Raw genomic sequence first — 20,986 nt, 5'->3', positions numbered from 1 at the left:
CGCACCTCAGCGACTTGAAGCTGTTGGCGGCGGCGCCTTCTCTCTCTTGGCGGTCCACGGCTAGGGCTAGGGCGTTGGAAAAGGTTTGGAGGAGATGGCGAGGGCGCTGGCTGGAATGTGCGGCGAGGGAGCGCACGGGGGTTTATATGGCGTCGAGGGTGCATTGTCGAGCATTAACGCCGCCGCTGAAGACGAGCACCATTAACGTCGACGCGACACGGAAGGTAAGCAGCGCTGAAGGCGAGTAGCTTTTGACAGACGCGGAAGGCGTGGAGGAGGACGACTCCACCGACACTGACGGGGAGGGTCCACATCAGCTAGCAGGCGTTTCCCGCACCTTCTTCACGCGGCGTCCCCGTCAACACGCGACGTCCCCGCTAGCCTCACTTTCTACTGGGTTCAGGCTGAGAGCGTCGGATGGATAGTTGGGCCACGCCGGCTGAATATCTATTTTAAGGGCCGTGGCTGGAGACGATTTTTGGCGCCGGCACTCCCCATAAGCATATAGAGGCTCTTTGGGAGGACGAGTGAGATGCTCTAATCGAACTGTCATTGTAATCTTTCACAGAGACAGAGAAGAGCAATATATAGACTAGCTAGTCACCGGCCGATTTTGCCGTGAAGTACCCTCCAAAGTCCAATCAATCAATCAATCAATCGATAATAACACCAGAGCCAAAAACTTAGATTACATAGCATAGCGTTTTTTTTTTTTGGGGGGGGGGGGACATAGATGCAAACGATGTTTGCTTTCTTCCTGATCGACAGATACATAGAATTTTCCTTCTCCGTAACCAGAGTGACATAGATAGCTGCATTGTTCACTTGAGCACGTACTTCATGACCCCGGGGATGTGCACCCTATAGAAGTACTCGTCCCAGTCGATGGTCCTGGGGTCGAAGTTGAACAGCGCATCCCCGGCAGCACCTTCCTCGGCCATGGCGAGCCTGAGCTTGTTGAGGTTGACGTCGTCAAAGCAGCCCTTGAACAGTGAGAATGGCCCGTACAGGTCCACCAGCTGCATCACAAATCTTTGTACACCAACAAGAGCAACAAGAACAGTAAAAGTCAGTGTCATCTTGGTGGTTGTCGCATCAAGGTGATACAACAAAAAGCACAAGGGTTTAACGCGCTAACCTGTACTTGCGGGCGAGATCATGGTAAAGGGCGGCGAGGCCGAAGAGGCCGCAGCAGAGGATGGAGAGCAGATGGAGGAGCTCGAGGGGTAGGCGGTACTTGAGCACCATGAAGAGGTGGAACGACGCGATGGTGCTCAGGAACCGGACCTTGCGCGTGCGCACGGGGCGGCCGTCGGCGCCAACCCGGGGGTTCTCCTCAAAGTACCGGATCCCCGTCCGGTACAGCACCGCGTATGGAGCCGGGTGCCGCAGCGACGAGCTCACGTGGTACACCGATGGCGGTGTCTCGGGCGGCTCCTCATATTGCGGCTTCGTCTTCTTCACCGTTGCTGACGGGGAGGAGGAGGCGTGTGCTACCGTCGCCGCCATCATCGCGTTCACCACCATGTCGCCGGGCATCTGCCAAAATGTGTCAAAGATTAGTTATTTAAATTGGCATTTTATAATTCAGGGCTGTAATTAGCAACATGATCTTGCTGTAGCAGGTAAGATTCATGGACAGTATCAGTATGTAAACTACATTCCTGCCACCAACATGGCATTGTATCATTATACATGCAGCCAAGCACGTACTATATACACTAAACCATGGTCTGGCCTGCCTACATTACACCTGCAGTACTACCGCAGCGACCCTTGGCCTTGCTGTCAGAGACTTAGATGTATGTGGTGCCTTCAACTCTCTCAAATGCAACTTACTACTGCAGCATTCTCCTACGTTGCACGATACATTCAACAAAAAACCATCAAGGCCATGAATGAGCTGTTACCACGTCCATGGTGAGGTCCAGGTCCGCCAGGAAGCACGACAGGTTCTGCTTCGCATACCCAATCAGGATCGCGTCGATCGTCCTGCAATAGTTTCGAGCATCAAAATTGTAAGTATTTTAGGTTAACAGGCAATGTGAATTTTGCATTCTGAATTTGGATATCTGAACTGAAACGCAGAGACAGAACAAGCTGTACCTGGTGCCTTCGATCCAGCCGGGGAGAGGGTCGTTCTGCACGCTGGTGATGATACTGGGCCGGACGATGACGACCGGCACCTCCCCACCTTGCATCATCTGGCCCAGCATCATCTCGCCCATGGACTTGGTGAACACGTACGTGTTGGGCCACCCAAAGTGCCGGGCCCGGGAGAGGCCCAGTTCCTTCAAGGCCTTCCTCTCTGCCTTGGCATCGTCGACGCCGTCGGCCTGCATCTGCTTCTTCAGGTCCTTGGCCAGCCGCAGCTCCACGTCGATGTCCAGGTGGGTCCCCTCCTTCAGCGTCTCGCCGTGCCTGAACGGCCTCTCCTGCACCAGCCCCTGCTTCTCCCCCGCCACATAGGCTGCAAAAAGATCACAATGTCACTTTAAAAAATAATCTGCAAAATCAATTGGGAATTATTATAGGTTTGCTTCGAAAAGACGAAATGGGTTTTGCGGCTAATCGATGGTGACGCACGTACCGGTGGACACGTGGAGGAGCACCTCGAGGTTGGGGCACCGCCGGGCGAAGTCGCACATGTGCCTCACGCCCGCCACGTTCACGTCCAAGGCCACGTCGTACCGCTCGTAGAAGTTAGTGGTGGCGGCGCCGTTCACGATGATGTTGAGCTCCTCCACGACCCGGAGCTCCCTGAGGGTCTCGCGGTCGACGCCGAAGCCCTCACGCATCACGTCGCCCGCCAATGGGACGACCTTCTCCTCAATGAACAAGTCGAACCCATCACCATGCTTCTCCCTGAGGAGCCCGAACAGCTCCTTCCCCACCACCTGCATCATACCAATTGACCACAAGTGTTTAATAACAAAGAATAATTCACACAACAACTGTATACACACAGGCCGAGATACTCCTATGCAATTCTTCTTTTATCTACCATTAATGTGCATACTGGTCCAAGAATTCATTAGAAGATATGCCACTTGTGTTTTATTGTTGTCTTCTTTTCATTAATCTTGGATGGAGTTGGATGCAAGACAGTTTAATGTGGTTCATGTGCAAGGATCCACGATGCGTTCTGGATCCACAGGGTGCCTCGGCAACTTTTGGCAAAAACTATAAATTGGTTCAGCATGGGCAGGACATTCTGCGCAAGTGTAAATTGGCCATGCCAAGCTACAATGAAGAGGAGGGGCCATGTGTACGTACTACTGGCATGGATTTTTTTCCTGCTCGCTAGGGTACGGTGGCCCATTGAACTGCCTGCGACTTTGCTGTGTTTCTTCTGGTACAAATAACTACACCACCTAGAGCACACTGTTTTCTTGCACACTAGTACTATGCAATTATGTTGATTGATCGGCAGGGTTTAGCACACTTATGCAGCCATGTAACCAAGGAAAAAACTTGTAGTCTGAAAGAAGCACCAAAGAAAATTAACTTTCATCCCAGTGAACACTCATAAGCTTCAGATTCCATGATACCACTAATTTAACAAGCAACTCAAAGACTTTACAAATGTCATTAAACCTAGTTAGTTCTGGATTTTGAAGTCTATCCCTTGAAAAAATAAATAAATCTGATGTCCATGAACTTGTACCAAATGATGTCCTCATCATTTCCCAACATATCATAGGAGGCTAGTGTGCACTGCATCCATGCAGAGGCCATTTACTCCCCAGTGAGCATAGTCGACCTGACCAAACCTACCGAGCTACTCACACAATAACTTCAGATACCTCATTGCCCTAACACCTAGTAACGTGGTAGCACAGAGGTCCAATTGGCTCTGACATTCTGAGTCTCTACCCCATGAAACAAGTGGAAAGTCATGGGTATTGGTAGTACCACAGAACTTTGCCCCCTGTTTCATCTCTGGCTGGTTTATTTTCCATGGTGGTTTTCAGGAAATGAACATGCATGGAAATTAATATTACCGTACAGTGTCTACTGGTAGAAACTTTGGTCTATGCATAGTTTCAAGTTTGTACTGATCTACTAGTAGCTTATTGCTTTGATCCGTGCAATATCTGGCTGCACCAAAAGCTGGTGGAAGAATATACTGGTATTACCCTGAGTTAATAGATCGAGCGGTGGATACACCAGTTGGGATTATTTGTTTGCTTATTTATTTACGGCCATGCCTTTCACGGGTACACGCATGTATGGCATGTGAGTGATCTGAATGTTCGGCTGTTGCCATCAGGAATGCCTGTAGTAGCACTCTGTGTTTTCGCAGCACATAAATTTACCTCAAAATTGCAAGATGTTCAGTCTGAACATCCTTGTTTAGTCCTCACAGTTGATAGTATGATACTACGGGTGTGACCTCACATAAACAAGTAGTGAATTAGTTTTGGGGAAAATAGTATATTGAGTATGAAACTGAAGGAACAGACACAGCAATGAGAGCAACTTGGAGGTTTCTCTGTCTCAAAAGCAAGGGGGAGAAAAACTTGCAGGTTCCTTGCAGCATGATCCCACCAAGAACCATGCTGCCGGCCGGCGTGCATGCTTAACTGGCGAGAGAATGGACAGAAAGATACACACCTCGGTCTCCACCCTCCGCTTGGCCGCCGCCGCATCGGCCGCCCGCACCGGGAGGTAGATCTTCTTCACGTCCGGCTGCACCCTGAGTATCTTCTCCACCAGTACTGTAATCAAGAAAAACACAGATGAGAACGCAATGCAGCTAGGGCGACCTGTTCTTCAGAAACAAGAATGTGGTGCGTGATGTTCAGAAACAAGAGGTGTTCATACTCTTTCCGAGGAAGCCGGTGGATCCGGTGATGAGCACGCTCTTGTTCCTGAAGTACTCCTTGATCTTGCCTTCGTCCAATGAGCCGACCATCTTGCTCTGATCTTGAGTCTGTCTGGCTTTGCGTGTGTATGTGTTGGAGGTGCAGGCAGTGAGTGGGAGACGAGAGAGCAGGGAGAAACGAAGGAAGGCAGAGGTGCTTGGTGTGGTGAGGTTTGTGTGACTCAAGAGAGGCTCCTGCACCCAATATTTATACACAGGGCCAACTGGCCGAGGCAAATCAAGGGGGCTGCTGCACAAGTCTCCGAGCGACTTGAGTGCACGAAATTAGCAACGGCAACATTCATATCTGTGTGCTTTCCAACCACAACGACGCGGTGATACCATCGTCAGAGAGGGTCAAAATTAATAAGGCGGCACGCAGGAGTAGACCTTACCTAAAGCTAATATATTTATGATAATAAATTATCACGAGCCTATCTGGATATTTGTGCCCTACTTGCCACGTGCTCTAAACACTGGAGTATTAGCATTTCTTTTGTGACAGAGAAATTGCAAAGTGTAGAATACTACTCCCTCCTTACCAGGGCATAGGGCGTATATTTTTTTGCACGCTTATTAAGGAGGCTTGAGGCACCGTTAGTCAGGAGAGAAAAAATAGGGAGGCTTCCTTTCCTACCCCTGCATGCACCGTTAGTCAGGAGTACCTAAGAAGCATGCTCTCTCTGATGGGAAACGTTTGTTCAGATAAAAAAAATACTGGAGTATTACCAAATGGGTGAAGAAGTAATACTGGAGTATGAGTATTACCAAATGGGTGAAGAAGTACCCCGTATATAAACAAGGAGAATTTGCTACTGTAATTTCGCACAGTTCAGAGCTCACAGCGAGTCGTCCAGTAGGTCAACGAACAAGTGCTGAACATGTGCAAAATACAGACAAGTTATTACCGAGTGGCCGGCAATGCATTGAAGATATATGCAGCGGGGGAGTACGAGGGGAGTGAATTGATTCTGCGAGTCTCGGCGTTTCCAAGGTTAAGCTCCGACCTGCAACGTGCAAGATTATTGGACTAGATCGTTTGTTGTGCATCCGACTGAAACTTTCGTTGCTTTAGTCACAACTATGACATGCACCTACTACGTATTCTTTTTCATTAATGATAAATCTGACATGCACCTATTCTTTTTTAATGACAACTATGACATGCACCTATTTCTTGAAACACGTACATATGTTGCGAAATTTTCTTTATTTTAAGTCTGGTCATAGTGATTAATATTATATATACTACTTACTCAGTTTTTATTTACTTCACTTTTTTTTTTCGAGGATGACGGGGGAAAACCTCACCGTTTGTTATTTCATTACCCGAAAAGGCCAAGGAGCCGGTCTGTATGTGCACAAGGAGAGGATGAAGGACCGGAGCAAGTCAAGCGGAGCTCGGTCCACCGCCTTGTACCGCCAATGCCATAGGGAGAGGTCGTCGCAAGCTCGTCTAAGCACAAAGCTCAAGGTGGAGGTTTTGGCGTTGAAAACCAGGTCATTGCAAGCTTTCCATATGCTCCAGAGGATCACCGCAACGCCGGCGCGCCACATATCCAACTAGAGGGGGTTGGGACATCAAGCGGTTCCAAATCCTCGCTGAGACCTGGCAGTCGAAGAACAAGTGTCTAGCAGTCTCCACCGAAAGGCAAGCCGCACACACATCAGACGCACAATTTTTTGTAAAGAGGTTGGCGCGAGAACTCAGGTGATCGATGTCGGCGAGGTAGGTGAATAGCTTCACCTTCGACGAAAGACGCAGAGCCCAGGAGATACTGGACGAAGAATGCAGCGGGTGCACCGGCGAGAGCATACGATATGCTTGGCGGGAGCAGAAGCGCGATGCCATGGGAGAATCCATGCGACGCAAGTCCGGGCCGTCACGAAGCGTGATGCTATGAGCGAGCCAGAGAGCGATGGAGAGCTCCGCCTCCGCAGCTAAAGTCAGGCGGGGCCGCAAGTCGATGCCGACGTACTTCGCATTCTAGATTTAATCAAGTCAGATTTTCTAAAGTTTGAGCGATACAAAATCAGTAGTCAAAAAACCAAATACATATAATATGGAAATATATTTTATCACACTTCTAATACAATAAATTTTATATTATCAATGTCACTATTTTTTTCGTAAATATTTGATCGAAGTTTAGAAATTGAAACTTAAATTAAACCTAAAACACGAAGAAAATGGTCAAAGTTTAATTAAGATAGGGAGTAGTATGTATGAAGTATATCATCTATATTCTGTTTTTGCATTGATTACTCGTTTAAGTAGAATCATTTTCTCCATTCTTGACCAATGCATGCAGATTTATTACGTGGTTATTGAGCAATACACATGCAAACCTATCTTAATTAACTGCCTCAATCAACGAGAAAAAGTAGGCTTCATATCAAGGATTGCATCGATCCCATAGATTTTGCTAGTGGAGGCTCCCGGAGCATCTCCAGCCGTTGGAGGCCCCCGCGGCACAATCCGGATAAAAATTCGTCTGAATTGGACCTATTTTTGACATGGGGAGCAACAATTTTCCAGCCGTCCCGGGGAATTTGCGCGGACCAGAGCGCAGAATCTTCACTGACACGCGGGCCAGAGCGCAGAATTTGCTCCATCCGGAGTCCCCGGCAGCACCCCCGGAAACCGAGGATGGCCTGGGGAGTCCGAACGGATTTAGGCCTAAATCCGGAAAAAAAATAAGGAACCGGGGGCATGACTGGGCCGTTTTTCGCCGTCCGGATAAAAAAAGGGGGTCGTGAGGGGCTTCCCGGGGAGATGGCTGGGGATGCTCTAAGCAAGCTGGGAGGGCCTCCTCTTTCCTCTCTCCCCTCTCCTTTCTTTCCCTCTCGAAAGCTCCTCCCCTTTTGAGAGTCGGCCGACGGTCCCTGGCTCCGGCCCCTCTTGCCGCTGGTGCTCGCGCTGGTTGGTGCAGAGATAGATTAGGAAGCTGGGTTCTTTCCTCTACTAATGATAGGGATAGGTTTAGGATTAGATCTAAGTTTGTTGGTTTGACCTTTGTGGAGTCTAGCGTGATGCCATGGAGGAGAACATCGCCAGAGCTCGAGAGAGGCTTCTGGTGGTGGCGGGTGGTGTGGCGGTCGGATGCAGTGCTCTAGAGGTTGGAGTCGATGGCATCCTCCGGTGACGCCTCCCTCTCCTCATCAATAAAATTCTCCAGGTTCGGTGATGGGTGTGATCTGGAGATGTGGAACTCCAATTCGATTTCTTCTCCGTCTTGCCGTGGTGGAGAGGGGAGTGGAGGCAGTGGAGCTATGGTCTTCTCCATATGGCGCCAACCTTTGCAATGGTGGTACTATTTCGATGAGCTCAACCAAGGTAGAGGTATCATCGCCTCTGCTATCTTCGGCGGGCATGCGGCGCTTCTTCAACCTCCATGTCGGAGGTTGTTCTCTATTTTCTATGTTGGAGCTCGACGCTTCTTCGTCACTACGTGGTGCGTCCCCGGTGGCTTGAAGGTGTCCAGTGGCGGTGGATCTTCTTCAGAAGGGGGAAATCAAGCAATCTGCACTTGATCCTCCGCAGTGATGCCTTGAGGACGTTGGTGAGCGGTGGCAGAGGCACCAAGGGACCAGATTGCATTTCATCTTTTGTTCCAGGGTGTGTTGTGTAATTCTGGAGGCCTTATCTTCAAAATTTAGGTTCTTCAGGGCGAGTGTTGTTTTGGGCCTTCTTATAACTTTGTACCAGCCACGTGTTTATGAATGTATGTGCCACCGGGGTCCTCTAGACCACTCCTTTGTTCAAAAAAGGGATTTTTCTAGTAGACTAGCAAGAATGGAAGTATTATAAGTGATATAATGTATGCCATGTCGGCAAAAATCTGATATGGCACACCAATTAATGAGGTGATAGGTGAGAGTGATATCACAATATGGTACCGTATCATAGCACGTAAAACTAGAAAATTTAATGACAAATACATCATGTACACAAATTTATTGATATTCTATTAAATATGAAGAAACTATGATACTATCTTATGATACTATGTATTGTGCAGGTGGTATCATAAACTAGTATCATGTACATTCTGGATAGGGGAGTGGTTGTCTTATATAGAATCTTGCTACCCCCGTTTTAATGAATAAGGTACACGCGTATTCGAATACACAATTTGATCAAAACAATTGATCAACAAAATCTTGATTATATAGTATGTAATTAGTATTGATTTATATTAAAACAAATTTTTAATAATGCTACTTTTATATTTATATATTTAGATTACTTTTTTTAAAGAAAAGAAACATGAAAAATGATGACGCTATATGCATAGGAATGGAGGGAGTATGATACAATGTCACTACCAACACCATGAGGCGCTCTCATTCCCCCCTCCTCTCTCTCTCCACCCCTCTCGTCTGAGAGCACTTCTCGTCGCCCCGGTGCTCCTCCTCCTCTCCTCCGGTGGCTCTGATCTCTTGCTGTCCCTGTCCTGCTGTGGTGGCCAGGCCCGGGCCCATGGGAGTGCGGCCCGTGCGGCCGCACAGGGCCCAAAAAATTTTGGGGCCCCAAATTTTGGAGTTTCTCTTTATATATTAGTGTAAATATGGAAGCTAAACACAGAAGTATTACATCCCAGTTGGTTCCCACCTAAAGAAAGCTCATTGGGAGGTCCCATGTTCGATTCCTTACTTGTACTAGCTGCATGTAGTGTACTCTACTTTCGTTAGTTTGGAGAACAGATCGTCGATCTGTTGGTTAGGTGTGTGGGAGCGCACGCCGGTCACCCGGATTCGAGTCTTGAGTTTAATCGGGGGCTCATGTATTTTTCTTCTATAAAAAATGCCAACGGGTGCTAGTGCCTGGGTTGGTCTTGTTTTTTTTTTTTTACTTTCGTCAGTTTTTTGCTAATTCCGACTGATGCATGTGATCTAAAAAATGCACTTCGAAATATCTTAATTTCTTATATTCACATTAAGTAATATTAACTTCCATCAATCTATAGAGATTGAGGTAAATTTGATATATAGTGTTATTTCACTGATTTTATGGGGATATTTACCTATGTACATGTACTTAATGAAACGCCTTACGTGCTATAAGCTTTTGAGAATCTAAAAGTTTCTTTTTCCTATTTTTAGAACCAAATTTAAAACAGTTTAAATGTATTATTTTCGGTCGGACCATCGTCCTGGCTGGCTTTGGAAACTACATGTTCCTCTTAAAATAGATATTAAGATGAACTCACCATAAGTTTAGAATCTAGATATTAGGCTTTTCAATTTATAACATCCATGAAAGGCATATACACACCATATAATTATTGATTAGTTTTTTTCTAGGAATATTGGGGCCCATATTGAAATTTGGCACAGGGCCCCGGTTTTTCCTGGCCCGGCCCTGATGGTGGCGAGGGAGATGGCAGAGAGGGGTTCCCCGCTTCTTCTGGCGGCGTCTTCACCGGTGGCGATGGTTTTGCTTCGACTTGAGCATCAAAGCTAGAGGTATCTCTGCCTCTGCTATCTATGGCTGGCATGGCGGCCTTGCTTTGTCAACCTCCAGATCGGAGGCCCTGCATCATCCTTCCTGCTGGAGCTCGGCGTGTTGCTGCTACCAAGTGGTGCATCCCCGGTGGCTTCAAGGCGTCTAGCAGCGACGGATCTTCGTCAGAAGTGGGTGTTCGAGCATCTGCACCCTATTCCTCGGCGGCAACGCCTGGAGGACACCGGCGGCTTGTGGTGGAGGCACCTAGGGACTTGATTGTGTTCCTATCTTAAGTTCTAGGGTGTTTTTTGTAAGAAGGCGGGCCTTATCCTCAAATTACTGGTTCTTTAGGAGGAGTGTTGTAAAAGGGTATGTCTATAAAATTGTACCTGTCACTCGTGGTAATTGAGGTTCTTCAGGGGTCTTCTAGACCCCTTCGTTGTGCAAAAAAAAAAACTACCACCACCAGAACTCTCCCATTTCCTTATATATATCGTAGTACCTTACGATTTTACGATACTACCGCGTGCGGCAATATACGTATTGTGATGTATCTTAATCTAGCAGTGTCTTTGTCATATTTTGATATGTATCATGGTATCTTTACTATCTCGATACAAATAAGATATCATACGATCCCACGCCCACGGTAAAAAATAAGGACACAACAGCGTGGCAAGTTCAAGAGTAAAGTTTTTTTTGCAGTGTCAAGGTTAACTAAGGATCTAAACAATACAACGCCCATTATTTTGGTTGAGATGGGTACAAAAAAAGTAGTTTGTACGTGCAAAAAAGCAATCAACTAGCCATTTGGGTGTATTAATTTTCAAACATATAGGCCCAATGTTTTGTTTTGTGTGTTCAGAATTAGTTATGTTTGTATCATGCATTCCAATCGTTTCGTTTATCCATGTTTTTCAAAAATTATGCAAACCAATGAACCCCCTAATTAATTTTTTATTTATTTCCCAAGCCATGGTTATTATTTTAGATTTTAAAATCCGTGACATGATACATATATAGTACGTCTACTTCAGAAAATATCTTTGGATTTCTTACAAATTTAAAGTATGTTTTGAATCTCCATCCGGTGCCCGTGCGGTACCACAAGAGAGGATGGACCGGACACGTTCTTGTTCAACCGAATACGGTTGGCCATGAATATTAGGCATCATTCCTGCATAACATTAGACGGGGTCGTTGTTAACTTCATATGATGCATGATTATAAGCACAAAATTGGAAAGTCTTATGTTTTGTCCTACTGGTCCATTCCAATCATGTTAGGCAAACCACTTTTTAACGGGACAGTCCTTGGTTTATGTACAGATCGAGCGTCGTGCCGTGGTAATAGCTGCATCCACTACGGGAAAAAGTCTCACCGCCAGCCCTCTTTGCCGTGCCGCGTCATCACCCTTTGCCGTGTGTCTCGTGCACGGCAATGAATTCTTTGCCGTGCAGCTGCGGGACGATGCACGGCAAACAACAGACTCACGGCAAAGATCCAGTCCGGTGCTCGGCAAAGGCAACTTCTCACGGTAAAGTAACCACAAGACGCACGGCAAAGTAATGCCGCACGACAAAGGGCGATAAAGGCGCAGGGCAAAGATGTGGGCACGGCAACGATATCTTTGCCGTGCGGGCCAACCCTTTGCCGTGCGTTTTTTGCACGGCACAGAGGAAAATTTTATTTCTTTTCCTTCTATTGTATTTATATTTATATTAATACTTATATTTGTTTTAAAACTAGTTTTTACTTTTTGTAGACTATTTGTCAGTGTTACTTAATACAATTTGTATACCGATAAAACAAGTAATCTACATCTTCATCGACCCCCCCCCCAACATATATCAGGATTTCGAAGCAAAACGGGGTTCGGTGAATCTGCTAAGTGTTATCGCCCCCACATATTTGGTGCAATTTCTTGCAGCCTTACACCTTACACCACACTTTCAAACATATTCTAGATCCACATGCAGTTTGGCTAGGATTCAAGTGCTCCGGAGGTTTTTCCCCCCGAAAACATCGGTCTATGAGCCCCGGCGGTCTACCCCTAGATTTCTCCATGCGAGGTTCCACCAATATACTTTTTGATAGGTTTAGGTTTTTTTAGTCTATGGACACATGGAAAACCAGTTTTGGCACTCTTTGGCACATTCTAGCCTCCGGTATAGCCGCAGCGGGACACTTCACCCTACACGTCCACGAATCATTTGAGTGTTATCGCCCGAAAGAGAGGAAAGTCACACATGAGACCTTTTCCTTGCACCATTTGGTGAATCACACCTTACACCACACTTCCACACATACCCTAGGTCCACATGCAAGTTTTGGTGGCATTCCGGTGCTCCGGTGGTCAACCCCCCCCCCCCCCCCCCCCAAAACGGCGGTCTGCGTGCCTCGGGGGGTCTACGCCCTTAGATTTCTCTGTGCAAGGTTCCACCAATGTATTTTTTTCATAGGTTTAGGTTTGTTTAGTCCATGGACACATGCAAAACCAGGTTTGGCACTATTTGGCATATTATAGCCTCCGGTATACCCGCAGCGGGACAGTTTAGCCTACAAGTCGAGGAATCTTCCAAGTGTTATCGCCCGAAAGAGAGGAAGGTCACACATGGGAGCTATGCCTTGCACCATTTGGGGAATCACACCTTACACTACACTTCCACACGTATCCTAGGTCCACATGCAAGTTTTGGTGCCATTCCGGTGCTCCGGCGGTCATTCCACCCCCAAAAAAACGGCGGTCTGCGTGCCTCGGGGGGTCTACCCCCATAAATTTCACCGCGCGAGGTTCCACCAACATACTTTTTTATAGGTTTAGTTTTTTAGGCCATATACACATGGAAAGCCAGGCTTGGCACCATTTGGCACATTATAGCCTCCGGTATACCCGCAGCGGGACACTTCAGCCTACAAGTCGAGGAATCTTCCTAGTGTTATCGCCCGAAAGAGAGGGAAGTCACACATGGGAGCTATGCCTTGCACCATTTGGTGAATCACACCTTCCACCACAATTCCACACATATCCTAGGTCCACATGCAAGTTTTGGTGGCATTCCGGTGCTCCGACGGTCATTCCCCCCAAAAATGGCGGTCTGCGTGCCTCGGGGGGTCTATCCCCATAGATTTCATCGCGCGAGGTTCCAACAACATAATTTTTGATAGGTTTAGTTTTGTTTAGGCCATATACACATGGAAATCCAGGCTTGGCACCATTTGGCACATTATAGCCTCCGGTTATTCTCGCAGCGGGACAGTTCAACCTACAAGTCGAGGAATCTTCCAAGTGTTATCGCCCGAAAGAGAGGGAACTCACACATGGGAGCTATGCCTTGCACCATTTGGTGAATCATACCTTCCACCACACTTCCACACATATCCTAGGTCCACATGCAAGTTTTGGTGGCATTCCGGTGCTCTAGCGGTCATTCCCCCTGAGTACGCCCGGAAGCACGAGGAGGGCAAGCAGAAGCGTTTAGAGATGGGAGGTGGATCACATGTCCAGGGCAGCAAGAACTTGGCACTTACCTTGCAGGAAGAGGTGAGCAAATGGTTTCTTCATTCTTTCATTTCATGTTATTGTTAGCCCCGCAAGGGTGTCCCTCTTCACTTAATTGCATGTACTCTTTTGCAGGAAGTGAAGATAGGCGCGACACCAAACTTATTTGGCCTTTTCCAAAAGACGAAGACCAGGAGGGAGCAGCATCCTGAAACGGGGTCCTGGTGGGTCAACGAGCTAGCGGAGGCCCAGTGTGGCGCGTACCGCTCGAAGTTCAAGGAGAAGCACGACGAAGACGCCGACCCAACTACCGAAGACTTTGACGTTGAGGTTGCGGTGCTTGCGGGACAAGGCAAGAAGGGTGGCCGCCTATGGATTGCTGACGGGTTAGTCGACCCAAGGACCATTCCATCTCTACGCCAGATCCGTCGTGGGCGTACGAGCGAGCAGCCTCGGGTAGAGACCCGCCCACGGACTTCGGATCTAGCTGTCGAGAAGTTACGGGTAAGTTCTTCGTCGATCCTCTACGCTTCATTACATGTTTTCCATTGCAATCTTACTGACATCGCGGCAACATGATGTCTACGCCCCCTCCTTTTCCTGTAGACAGTGTTGGGCCTCCAAGAGCAGAGGTTTGTAGAACAGCAGCAAGTTTTCCCTTAAGTGGATCACCCAAGGTTTATCGAACTCAGGGAGGAAGAGGTCAAAGATATCCCTCTCATGCAACCCTGCAACCACAAAGCAAGAAGTCTCTTGTGTCCCCAACACACCTAATAGGTGCACTAGTTCGGCGAAGAGATAGTGAAATACAGGTGGTGTAAATAAGCAGTAGCAACGGCACCAGAAAAGTGCTTTGCCCAGGACAGTAAACAAGCAGTAGTAACGCAGTAAAACAGTAAACAAGCAGCGATAGCAGTATTTAGGAACAAGGCCTAGGGATCATACTTTCACTAGTGGACACTCTCAACATTGATCACATAACAGAATAAATAGATAGATGCTAGACTCTACACCCTCTTGTTGGATGATGAACACCACTAACTGTGTAGGATTACACGAACCCTCAATGCCGGAGTTAACAAGCTCCACAATATTCGATGTTCATATTTAAATAACCTTAGAGTGCATGACAGATCAACATAACCAAACCAAGTACTAACATAGCATGCACACTGTCACCATCACACTACGAAAGGAGGCATAGATCATGATGACCCACAAGTATAGGGGGTGTATCGTAGTATCTTCGATAAGTAAGAATGTCGATCCCAACGAGGAGCAGAAGGTGTTGATAAGCAGTTTCGATGAAGGATTCACTGTAAATGCTCACAGACAAGTATTCAGGGGGTTTTGATGTAACAGTTGAATAAAGTACAAGTAAGTAAAGTGCGAGAGTAATAATTGCAGCGAGTGGCCCAATCCTTTTTAGCTCAAAGGACAAGCCGGTTTGTTTACTTATAATGACCAAGCGTTCTCGAGGACACACGGGATTTTAGTCTAGTGCTTTCGCTACATACGGCTAAATAATCTTCATTGTTATGATAAGTGTTGTGTGGGTGAACCTATGCTAATGTACCGCCCTTCCTAGGACTAATACATACTTGTGATTATACCCCTTGCAAGCATCCGCAACTACAAGAAAGTAATTAAGAATAAATCTAACCACAGCCTTAAACTCTGAGATCCTGCTATCCCTCCTGCATCGATATACCAACGGGGGTTCAGGTTTCTGTCACTCCGGCAACCCCGCAATTAGCAAACGAATACAAGATGCATTCCCCTAGGCCCATAAATGGTGAAGTGTCATGTAGTCGACGTTCACATGACACCACTAGAAGAATAACACCACAACTTAAATATCACACCATTGAATATTACTCATCCATAGTTCACTACTAACATTTAGACTTCACCCATGTCCTCAAGAACTAAACGAACTACTCACGAGACATCATACGGAACATGATCAGAGGTGATATGATGATGAATAACAATCTGAACATAAACTTGGTTCAATGGTTTCACTCAATAGCATCAACAACAAGTAGAAATCGATACCGGGAGAGTTTCCCCTATCAAACAATCAAGATCAAACCCAAATTGCTACGGCGGTGACGAGGTGCTGCGGAGGAGATGGCGGTGATGATGGTGGAGATGATGATGATGGTGATGGCGATGATGTCCAGCTCGATCACGGTGACGATGGCTTCGATTTCCCCTCCCGGAGGGGAATTTCCCCGGCGGATTCTGCCGCCGGAGAGCTCTTTTCTCTCTGGTGTTCTCCGCCCCGCAGAGGCGGCTGTAACTCTTCGTGAGGAACCCTCTGTGGCTTAGGTCTTCGGGACGAAGGGTTTCGCGAAGAAAAGGAGGCGAAAGGGGTCGTGGGCCCCCCAGACCACATGGCGGCGCGGCCAGGGCATGGGCCGCGCCGCCCTAGGGTGTGGGCCCACCCTGGGTCCACCTGGTCCCTCCTTCTGGCTTCCTCCGTCATCTTGAAAAATAGGATTTTTGGTATAATTTCCTCCCACAGTTGATCTTCCGAAATATTGCATTCTGACGGTGCTTTTTCCAGTGAGAATCCACTGGCTCCGGTGCTTGATCCTCCAATAATGATGAAACATGCAAAATAGATGAAATAACATAAGTATTGTGCCCCAATATGAAATATATCAATGAATAACAGCAAATTATGATATAAAATAGTGATGCAAATTGGACGTATCAACTCCCCCCAAGCTTAGACTTCGCTTGTCCCCAAGCGAGCGAGCTCGATAGACGAGGACCACATGTTTATGGAGTGAAGAGTCGATAAATAAAATACGGACAAGAAGCATCATATTCATTCACACAAAACATTATAGTAAACAACCTCTCATAACTCAACTTGAGACAAGTATAAGGTAATCACAAGTAAAAGTGCATAAGAAATCATAATTGGTGATGGCAAACTTCGTTCCTGGTCAGAGAACAATTAACAGATTATATTTATCTCATTGAGCAGCACTCTCATGTTAAAGTTTATAAGGCACACTTGCATACTCAATCATAACGGTCCTTTCATGATTATTGATAACTTGCAAAGCTATATTCATTCAGATAAAACTTGTACTAAACAAGGAAGAATAAAAGACATGATGAAGTGAATCACAATATAATGGTTTGATCACAACAACTCAAATGCTTGCTCAAGATGGAGGGAAATAGGTTTGCGACTCAACATAAAGTAAAAGACAGGCCCTTCGCAGAGAGGAAGCAGGGATTAAATCATGTGCTAGAGCTTTTTCAGTTTTGCAATCATATAAAGAGAATAAAAGTAACATTTTGAGGGGTGTTTGTTGTTGTCAACGACTGGTAGCGGGTACTCTAACCCCCTTGCCAGACAAACCTTCAAAGAGCGGCTCCCATATTATTTTCATTTTGTGTGGCACTCCTTCCAACCTTTCTTTCACAAACCATGGCTAACCGAATCCTCGGGTGCCTGCCAACAATCTCATACCATGAAGGAGTGCCTTTTTATTTTAGCTTTATGATGATGATGACACTCCCCCCAACCTTTGCTTACACAAGCCATGGCTAACCGAATCCTTCGGGTCATAGTCCATCAATCACATACCATGGAGGAGTGTCTATTTAGTTTAATTAATTTGGGACTGGGAATCCCATTGCCAGCTCTTTTTGCAAAAATTATTGGATAAGCGGATGAAGCCACTAGTCCATGGGTGAAAGTTGCCCAACAAGATTGAAAGATAAAACACCACATACTTCCTCATGAGCTATGAAACATTGACACAAATAAGAGATACTAAGTTTTGAATTATTTAAAGGTAGCACATGAAGTATTTACTTGGAATGGCAGAAAATACCATGTAGTAGGTAGGTATGGTGGACACAAATGACATAGGTTTGGGTTAAGGTTTGGATGCACGAGAAGTAATCCCTCTCAGTACAGGTCTTTGGCTAGCAAGGTTAATCAGCAAGCATAAGAGTCGAGGGAAACAAACAAATATACATATGATAGAAACAATCATGCATCTTCCTTGTAAGCACAAACAATCTTAACTTCAGAATAATAAGCTATGAGCTAACAAGAAAGAAAGACAATGAAACATCTATATGTATTTCTCTTTTCTAACTAAACCTCAAAGTGTTGTTGCTATTGACCAATGCTAAGTTTGCCAAAACCAAATAGATTTATTCAATGCTCCCAAAGTGATACCAATACTAACAACAAGGTAAATCATATAGTAGAGATTGCAAACTAAAATAAGATGTGCAATATGTAAATGATAAGACTTCTCATTAATATTTCATAACGATAACTCACACCAAAGGATACATAGACAACCAACTAAAGAAGAGATACTTCCAAACTGCAACCCATCTTATATGATAACTTCCCTACTCATGATATGACACTACTTGACAATTAAAAGTAAAAGGTAGTGATAATGTGATACCGCGGCACTCCCCCAAGCTTGGAACAGACCAAGGGGATGCCAATACCGATGATGAATTACTCCTGCGGCGATGGTGGTGATGAACTCCTCCCGCGCTTCTTAATAAGCTCCTTCATCTTCAGTTTCTCAGCTTGACAATTCTGCACTAAGATTCGGAGAGATTCATTGTTATCTGAAGTTGGCGACGACGACCTTGTGATGCGAATCGAGTGGTATTCAATCATCCTTCTGAGACGGCAATTCTCCTCCTGGAGTATCTCTACTTCTCTTCTTAGAGCCCGATATTGATCACAAAACTCATCGGTAATCCGTAGCACTTCTTCCATCATGGGGAAGGAGTCGAGGCTAAGAGCGGGTGGTATAGGTCCCTGCAGGTTATGAGAAAAAGAACGTCGAGTATCAACAGATCCCACCAAGATTTGCTTGCTCCCTCCGGCTTGCTGCTCTTGTCTTGATGGCATCTTCTTCACTTCTTCCTCCGAAAGCCCCTTGCCCTTGTTGTTGGTGGCCATGGTGCTTCTAGACTGAAAACAGATCCTGGCAGAAACAACTCGAAACAAAACACGTCGAGAACACGATATACGGACCTCCAGGGGCCCGGGGGATTATATAGAATAAATTTTTACAACAAATGGAAAGTACCAGATCGAACCAGAGTCGGAAAGGGGTGACGAGGCGGTGCCACCATAGGGCGGCGCGGGCCCAGGTCAGGCCGCGCCGGCCTGTGGTGTCACACCCTCGTGCGTCCTTTCCACTCCGTTTCGAACTCGTAATTTTTCATATTTTCCAAAAACAGCGAAAATATTGTTCGGAAAGTAAATTGCGAACTTTTCATTACCAGTACTGTTACCTATTCAAAGTCGAGTTCTGGTGGACTGTTAACTTGCCCTTTAATGAAGGCTTCCGGTGTTTCCACTTGAATAATATCAACATCAACATTATAAGAATCACCTGAGATATAATGCTTGAGTCTTTGTCCATTCACCACTTGCGTGGCATTGCCTTGGAGAGAGCTAATTTTGATTGCTCCTGAACGATACACCTCCTCGACAATATATGGTCCTTCCCATTTCGAGAGTAATTTCCCTGCAAAGAATCTGAGACGAGACCGATACAATAGGACTTTATCCCCAATATTAAATTCTCTTTTGATAATCCTTCTATCATGCCATTTTTTAACTTTATCTTTAAAGAGTTTAGCATTTTCATAAGCTTTGCTTCTCCATTCATCTAGAGAACTTAATTGCAACAACCTCTTATCACCGGCAAGTTTAGGATCTTTATTTAATTCTCTAACAGCCCAATAAGCTTTGTGCTCTAGTTCTAAAGGTAAATGACAAGCTTTCCCATAAACCATTTTATAAGGTGACATTCCCATGGGATTTTTGTAAGCAGTTCTATAAGCCCAAAGTGCATCCTTCAATTTACTAGCCCAATTCTTTCTAGTTTTATTAACGGTCTTTCCCAAAATAGATTTAATCTCTCTATTTGATAGTTCTACTTGACCACTAGTTTGAGGATGATAAGCGGAAGCAATTCTATGATTAATACCATACTTAGCAAGAGTTTTTCTAAAACCTCCATGAATAAAATGAGAACCTCCATCAGTCATAATATATCTAGGCACTCCAAATCTAGGAAAAATAATATCTAAAAGCATTCTTAAAGAGGTCTCACCATCAGCACTTTTTGTAGGTATGGCTTCCACCCATTTAGTAACATAATCAACAGCAACAAGTATATGAGTGTTACCTTCTGAAGACGGAAAAGGTCCCATGAAGTCAAATCCCCAACAATCAAACGGTTCAATAACAAGAGTATAATTCATTGGCATTTCATTACGTCTGGAGATATTACCAACCCTTTGGCATTCATCACAAGATAAAATAAACTTTCTCGCATCTTTGAAGAGAGTTGGCCAATAAAAACCTGATTGTAGAACCTTTTGCGCGGTTCTTTCTCCGGCGTGATGTCCTCCATAAGCACTACCATGACATTTACTCAATATCTCCTGTTGTTCATATTCGGGAACACATCTTCGCATAATACCATCCACTCCTTCTTTATATAAGTGTGGGTCATCCCAGAAATAATGCCTCAAGTCATAAAAGAACTTCCTCCTTTCTTTGAGCTGAAAAGGTTGGAGGCAAGTACTTGGAAACAATAAAGTTAGCATAATCAGCATACCAAGGACTGTCTCGCGAGCTCACCTTTATTACAGCCAATTGTTCATTTGGAAAACTATCATTAACAGGAACAGGATCATAAGCAATATTTTCCAATCTAGACAAATTATCAGCAACAGGATTATCAGCACCTTTCCTATCTACAATATGTAAATCAAATTCTTGCAAAAGAAGTACCCATCTAATAAGCCTCGGCTTAGCATCTTTCTTTGTCATTAGGTATCTAATTGCAGCATGATCAGTATGAATAGTAACTTTTGAATCAACAATATAAGATCTAAATTTATCACAAGCAAAGACTACAGCTAATAATTCTTTTTCAGTCGTAGCATAATTTCTTTGAGCAGCATCAAGAGTTTTACTAGCATAATGAATAACATTCAGCTTTTTATCTACTCGCTGTCCAAGAACAGCGCCTACAGCAAAATCACTAGCATCACACATAATTTCAAAGGGTAAGTTCCAATCAGGAGGTTCAACTATAGGAGCAGTTGTTAAGGCTTTCTTAAGAGTTTCAAAAGCTTC

The 20,986-nt window shown here is 45.4% G+C and overlaps 1 protein-coding gene across 1 annotated transcript; it reads right to left on the bottom strand.

The window, feature by feature from the left end:
* Positions 1-645: 645 nt before the first annotated feature.
* On the bottom strand, positions 646-5,068 carry LOC127303053 (fatty acyl-CoA reductase 1). Its single transcript, XM_051333814.2, has 7 exons — positions 4,828-5,068; positions 4,618-4,721; positions 2,591-2,897; positions 2,107-2,470; positions 1,911-1,992; positions 1,139-1,539; positions 646-1,032 (listed from the first exon to the last, which is right to left on the bottom strand). The coding sequence occupies exons 1-7, from the start codon at positions 4,916-4,918 to the stop codon at positions 822-824; spliced, it is 1,560 nt and encodes a 519-aa protein (XP_051189774.1). The 5' UTR covers positions 4,919-5,068; the 3' UTR covers positions 646-821.
* Between the last annotated feature and the right edge of the window lie 15,918 nt (positions 5,069-20,986).

The sequence above is a fragment of the Lolium perenne genome, chromosome 5 (assembly GCF_019359855.2).
Source record: "Lolium perenne isolate Kyuss_39 chromosome 5, Kyuss_2.0, whole genome shotgun sequence".
NCBI lineage: Eukaryota > Viridiplantae > Streptophyta > Magnoliopsida > Poales > Poaceae > Lolium > Lolium perenne.
Note: the sequence above shows the minus strand (reverse complement) of the source record. Positions and strands in the feature narration are given on the sequence as shown.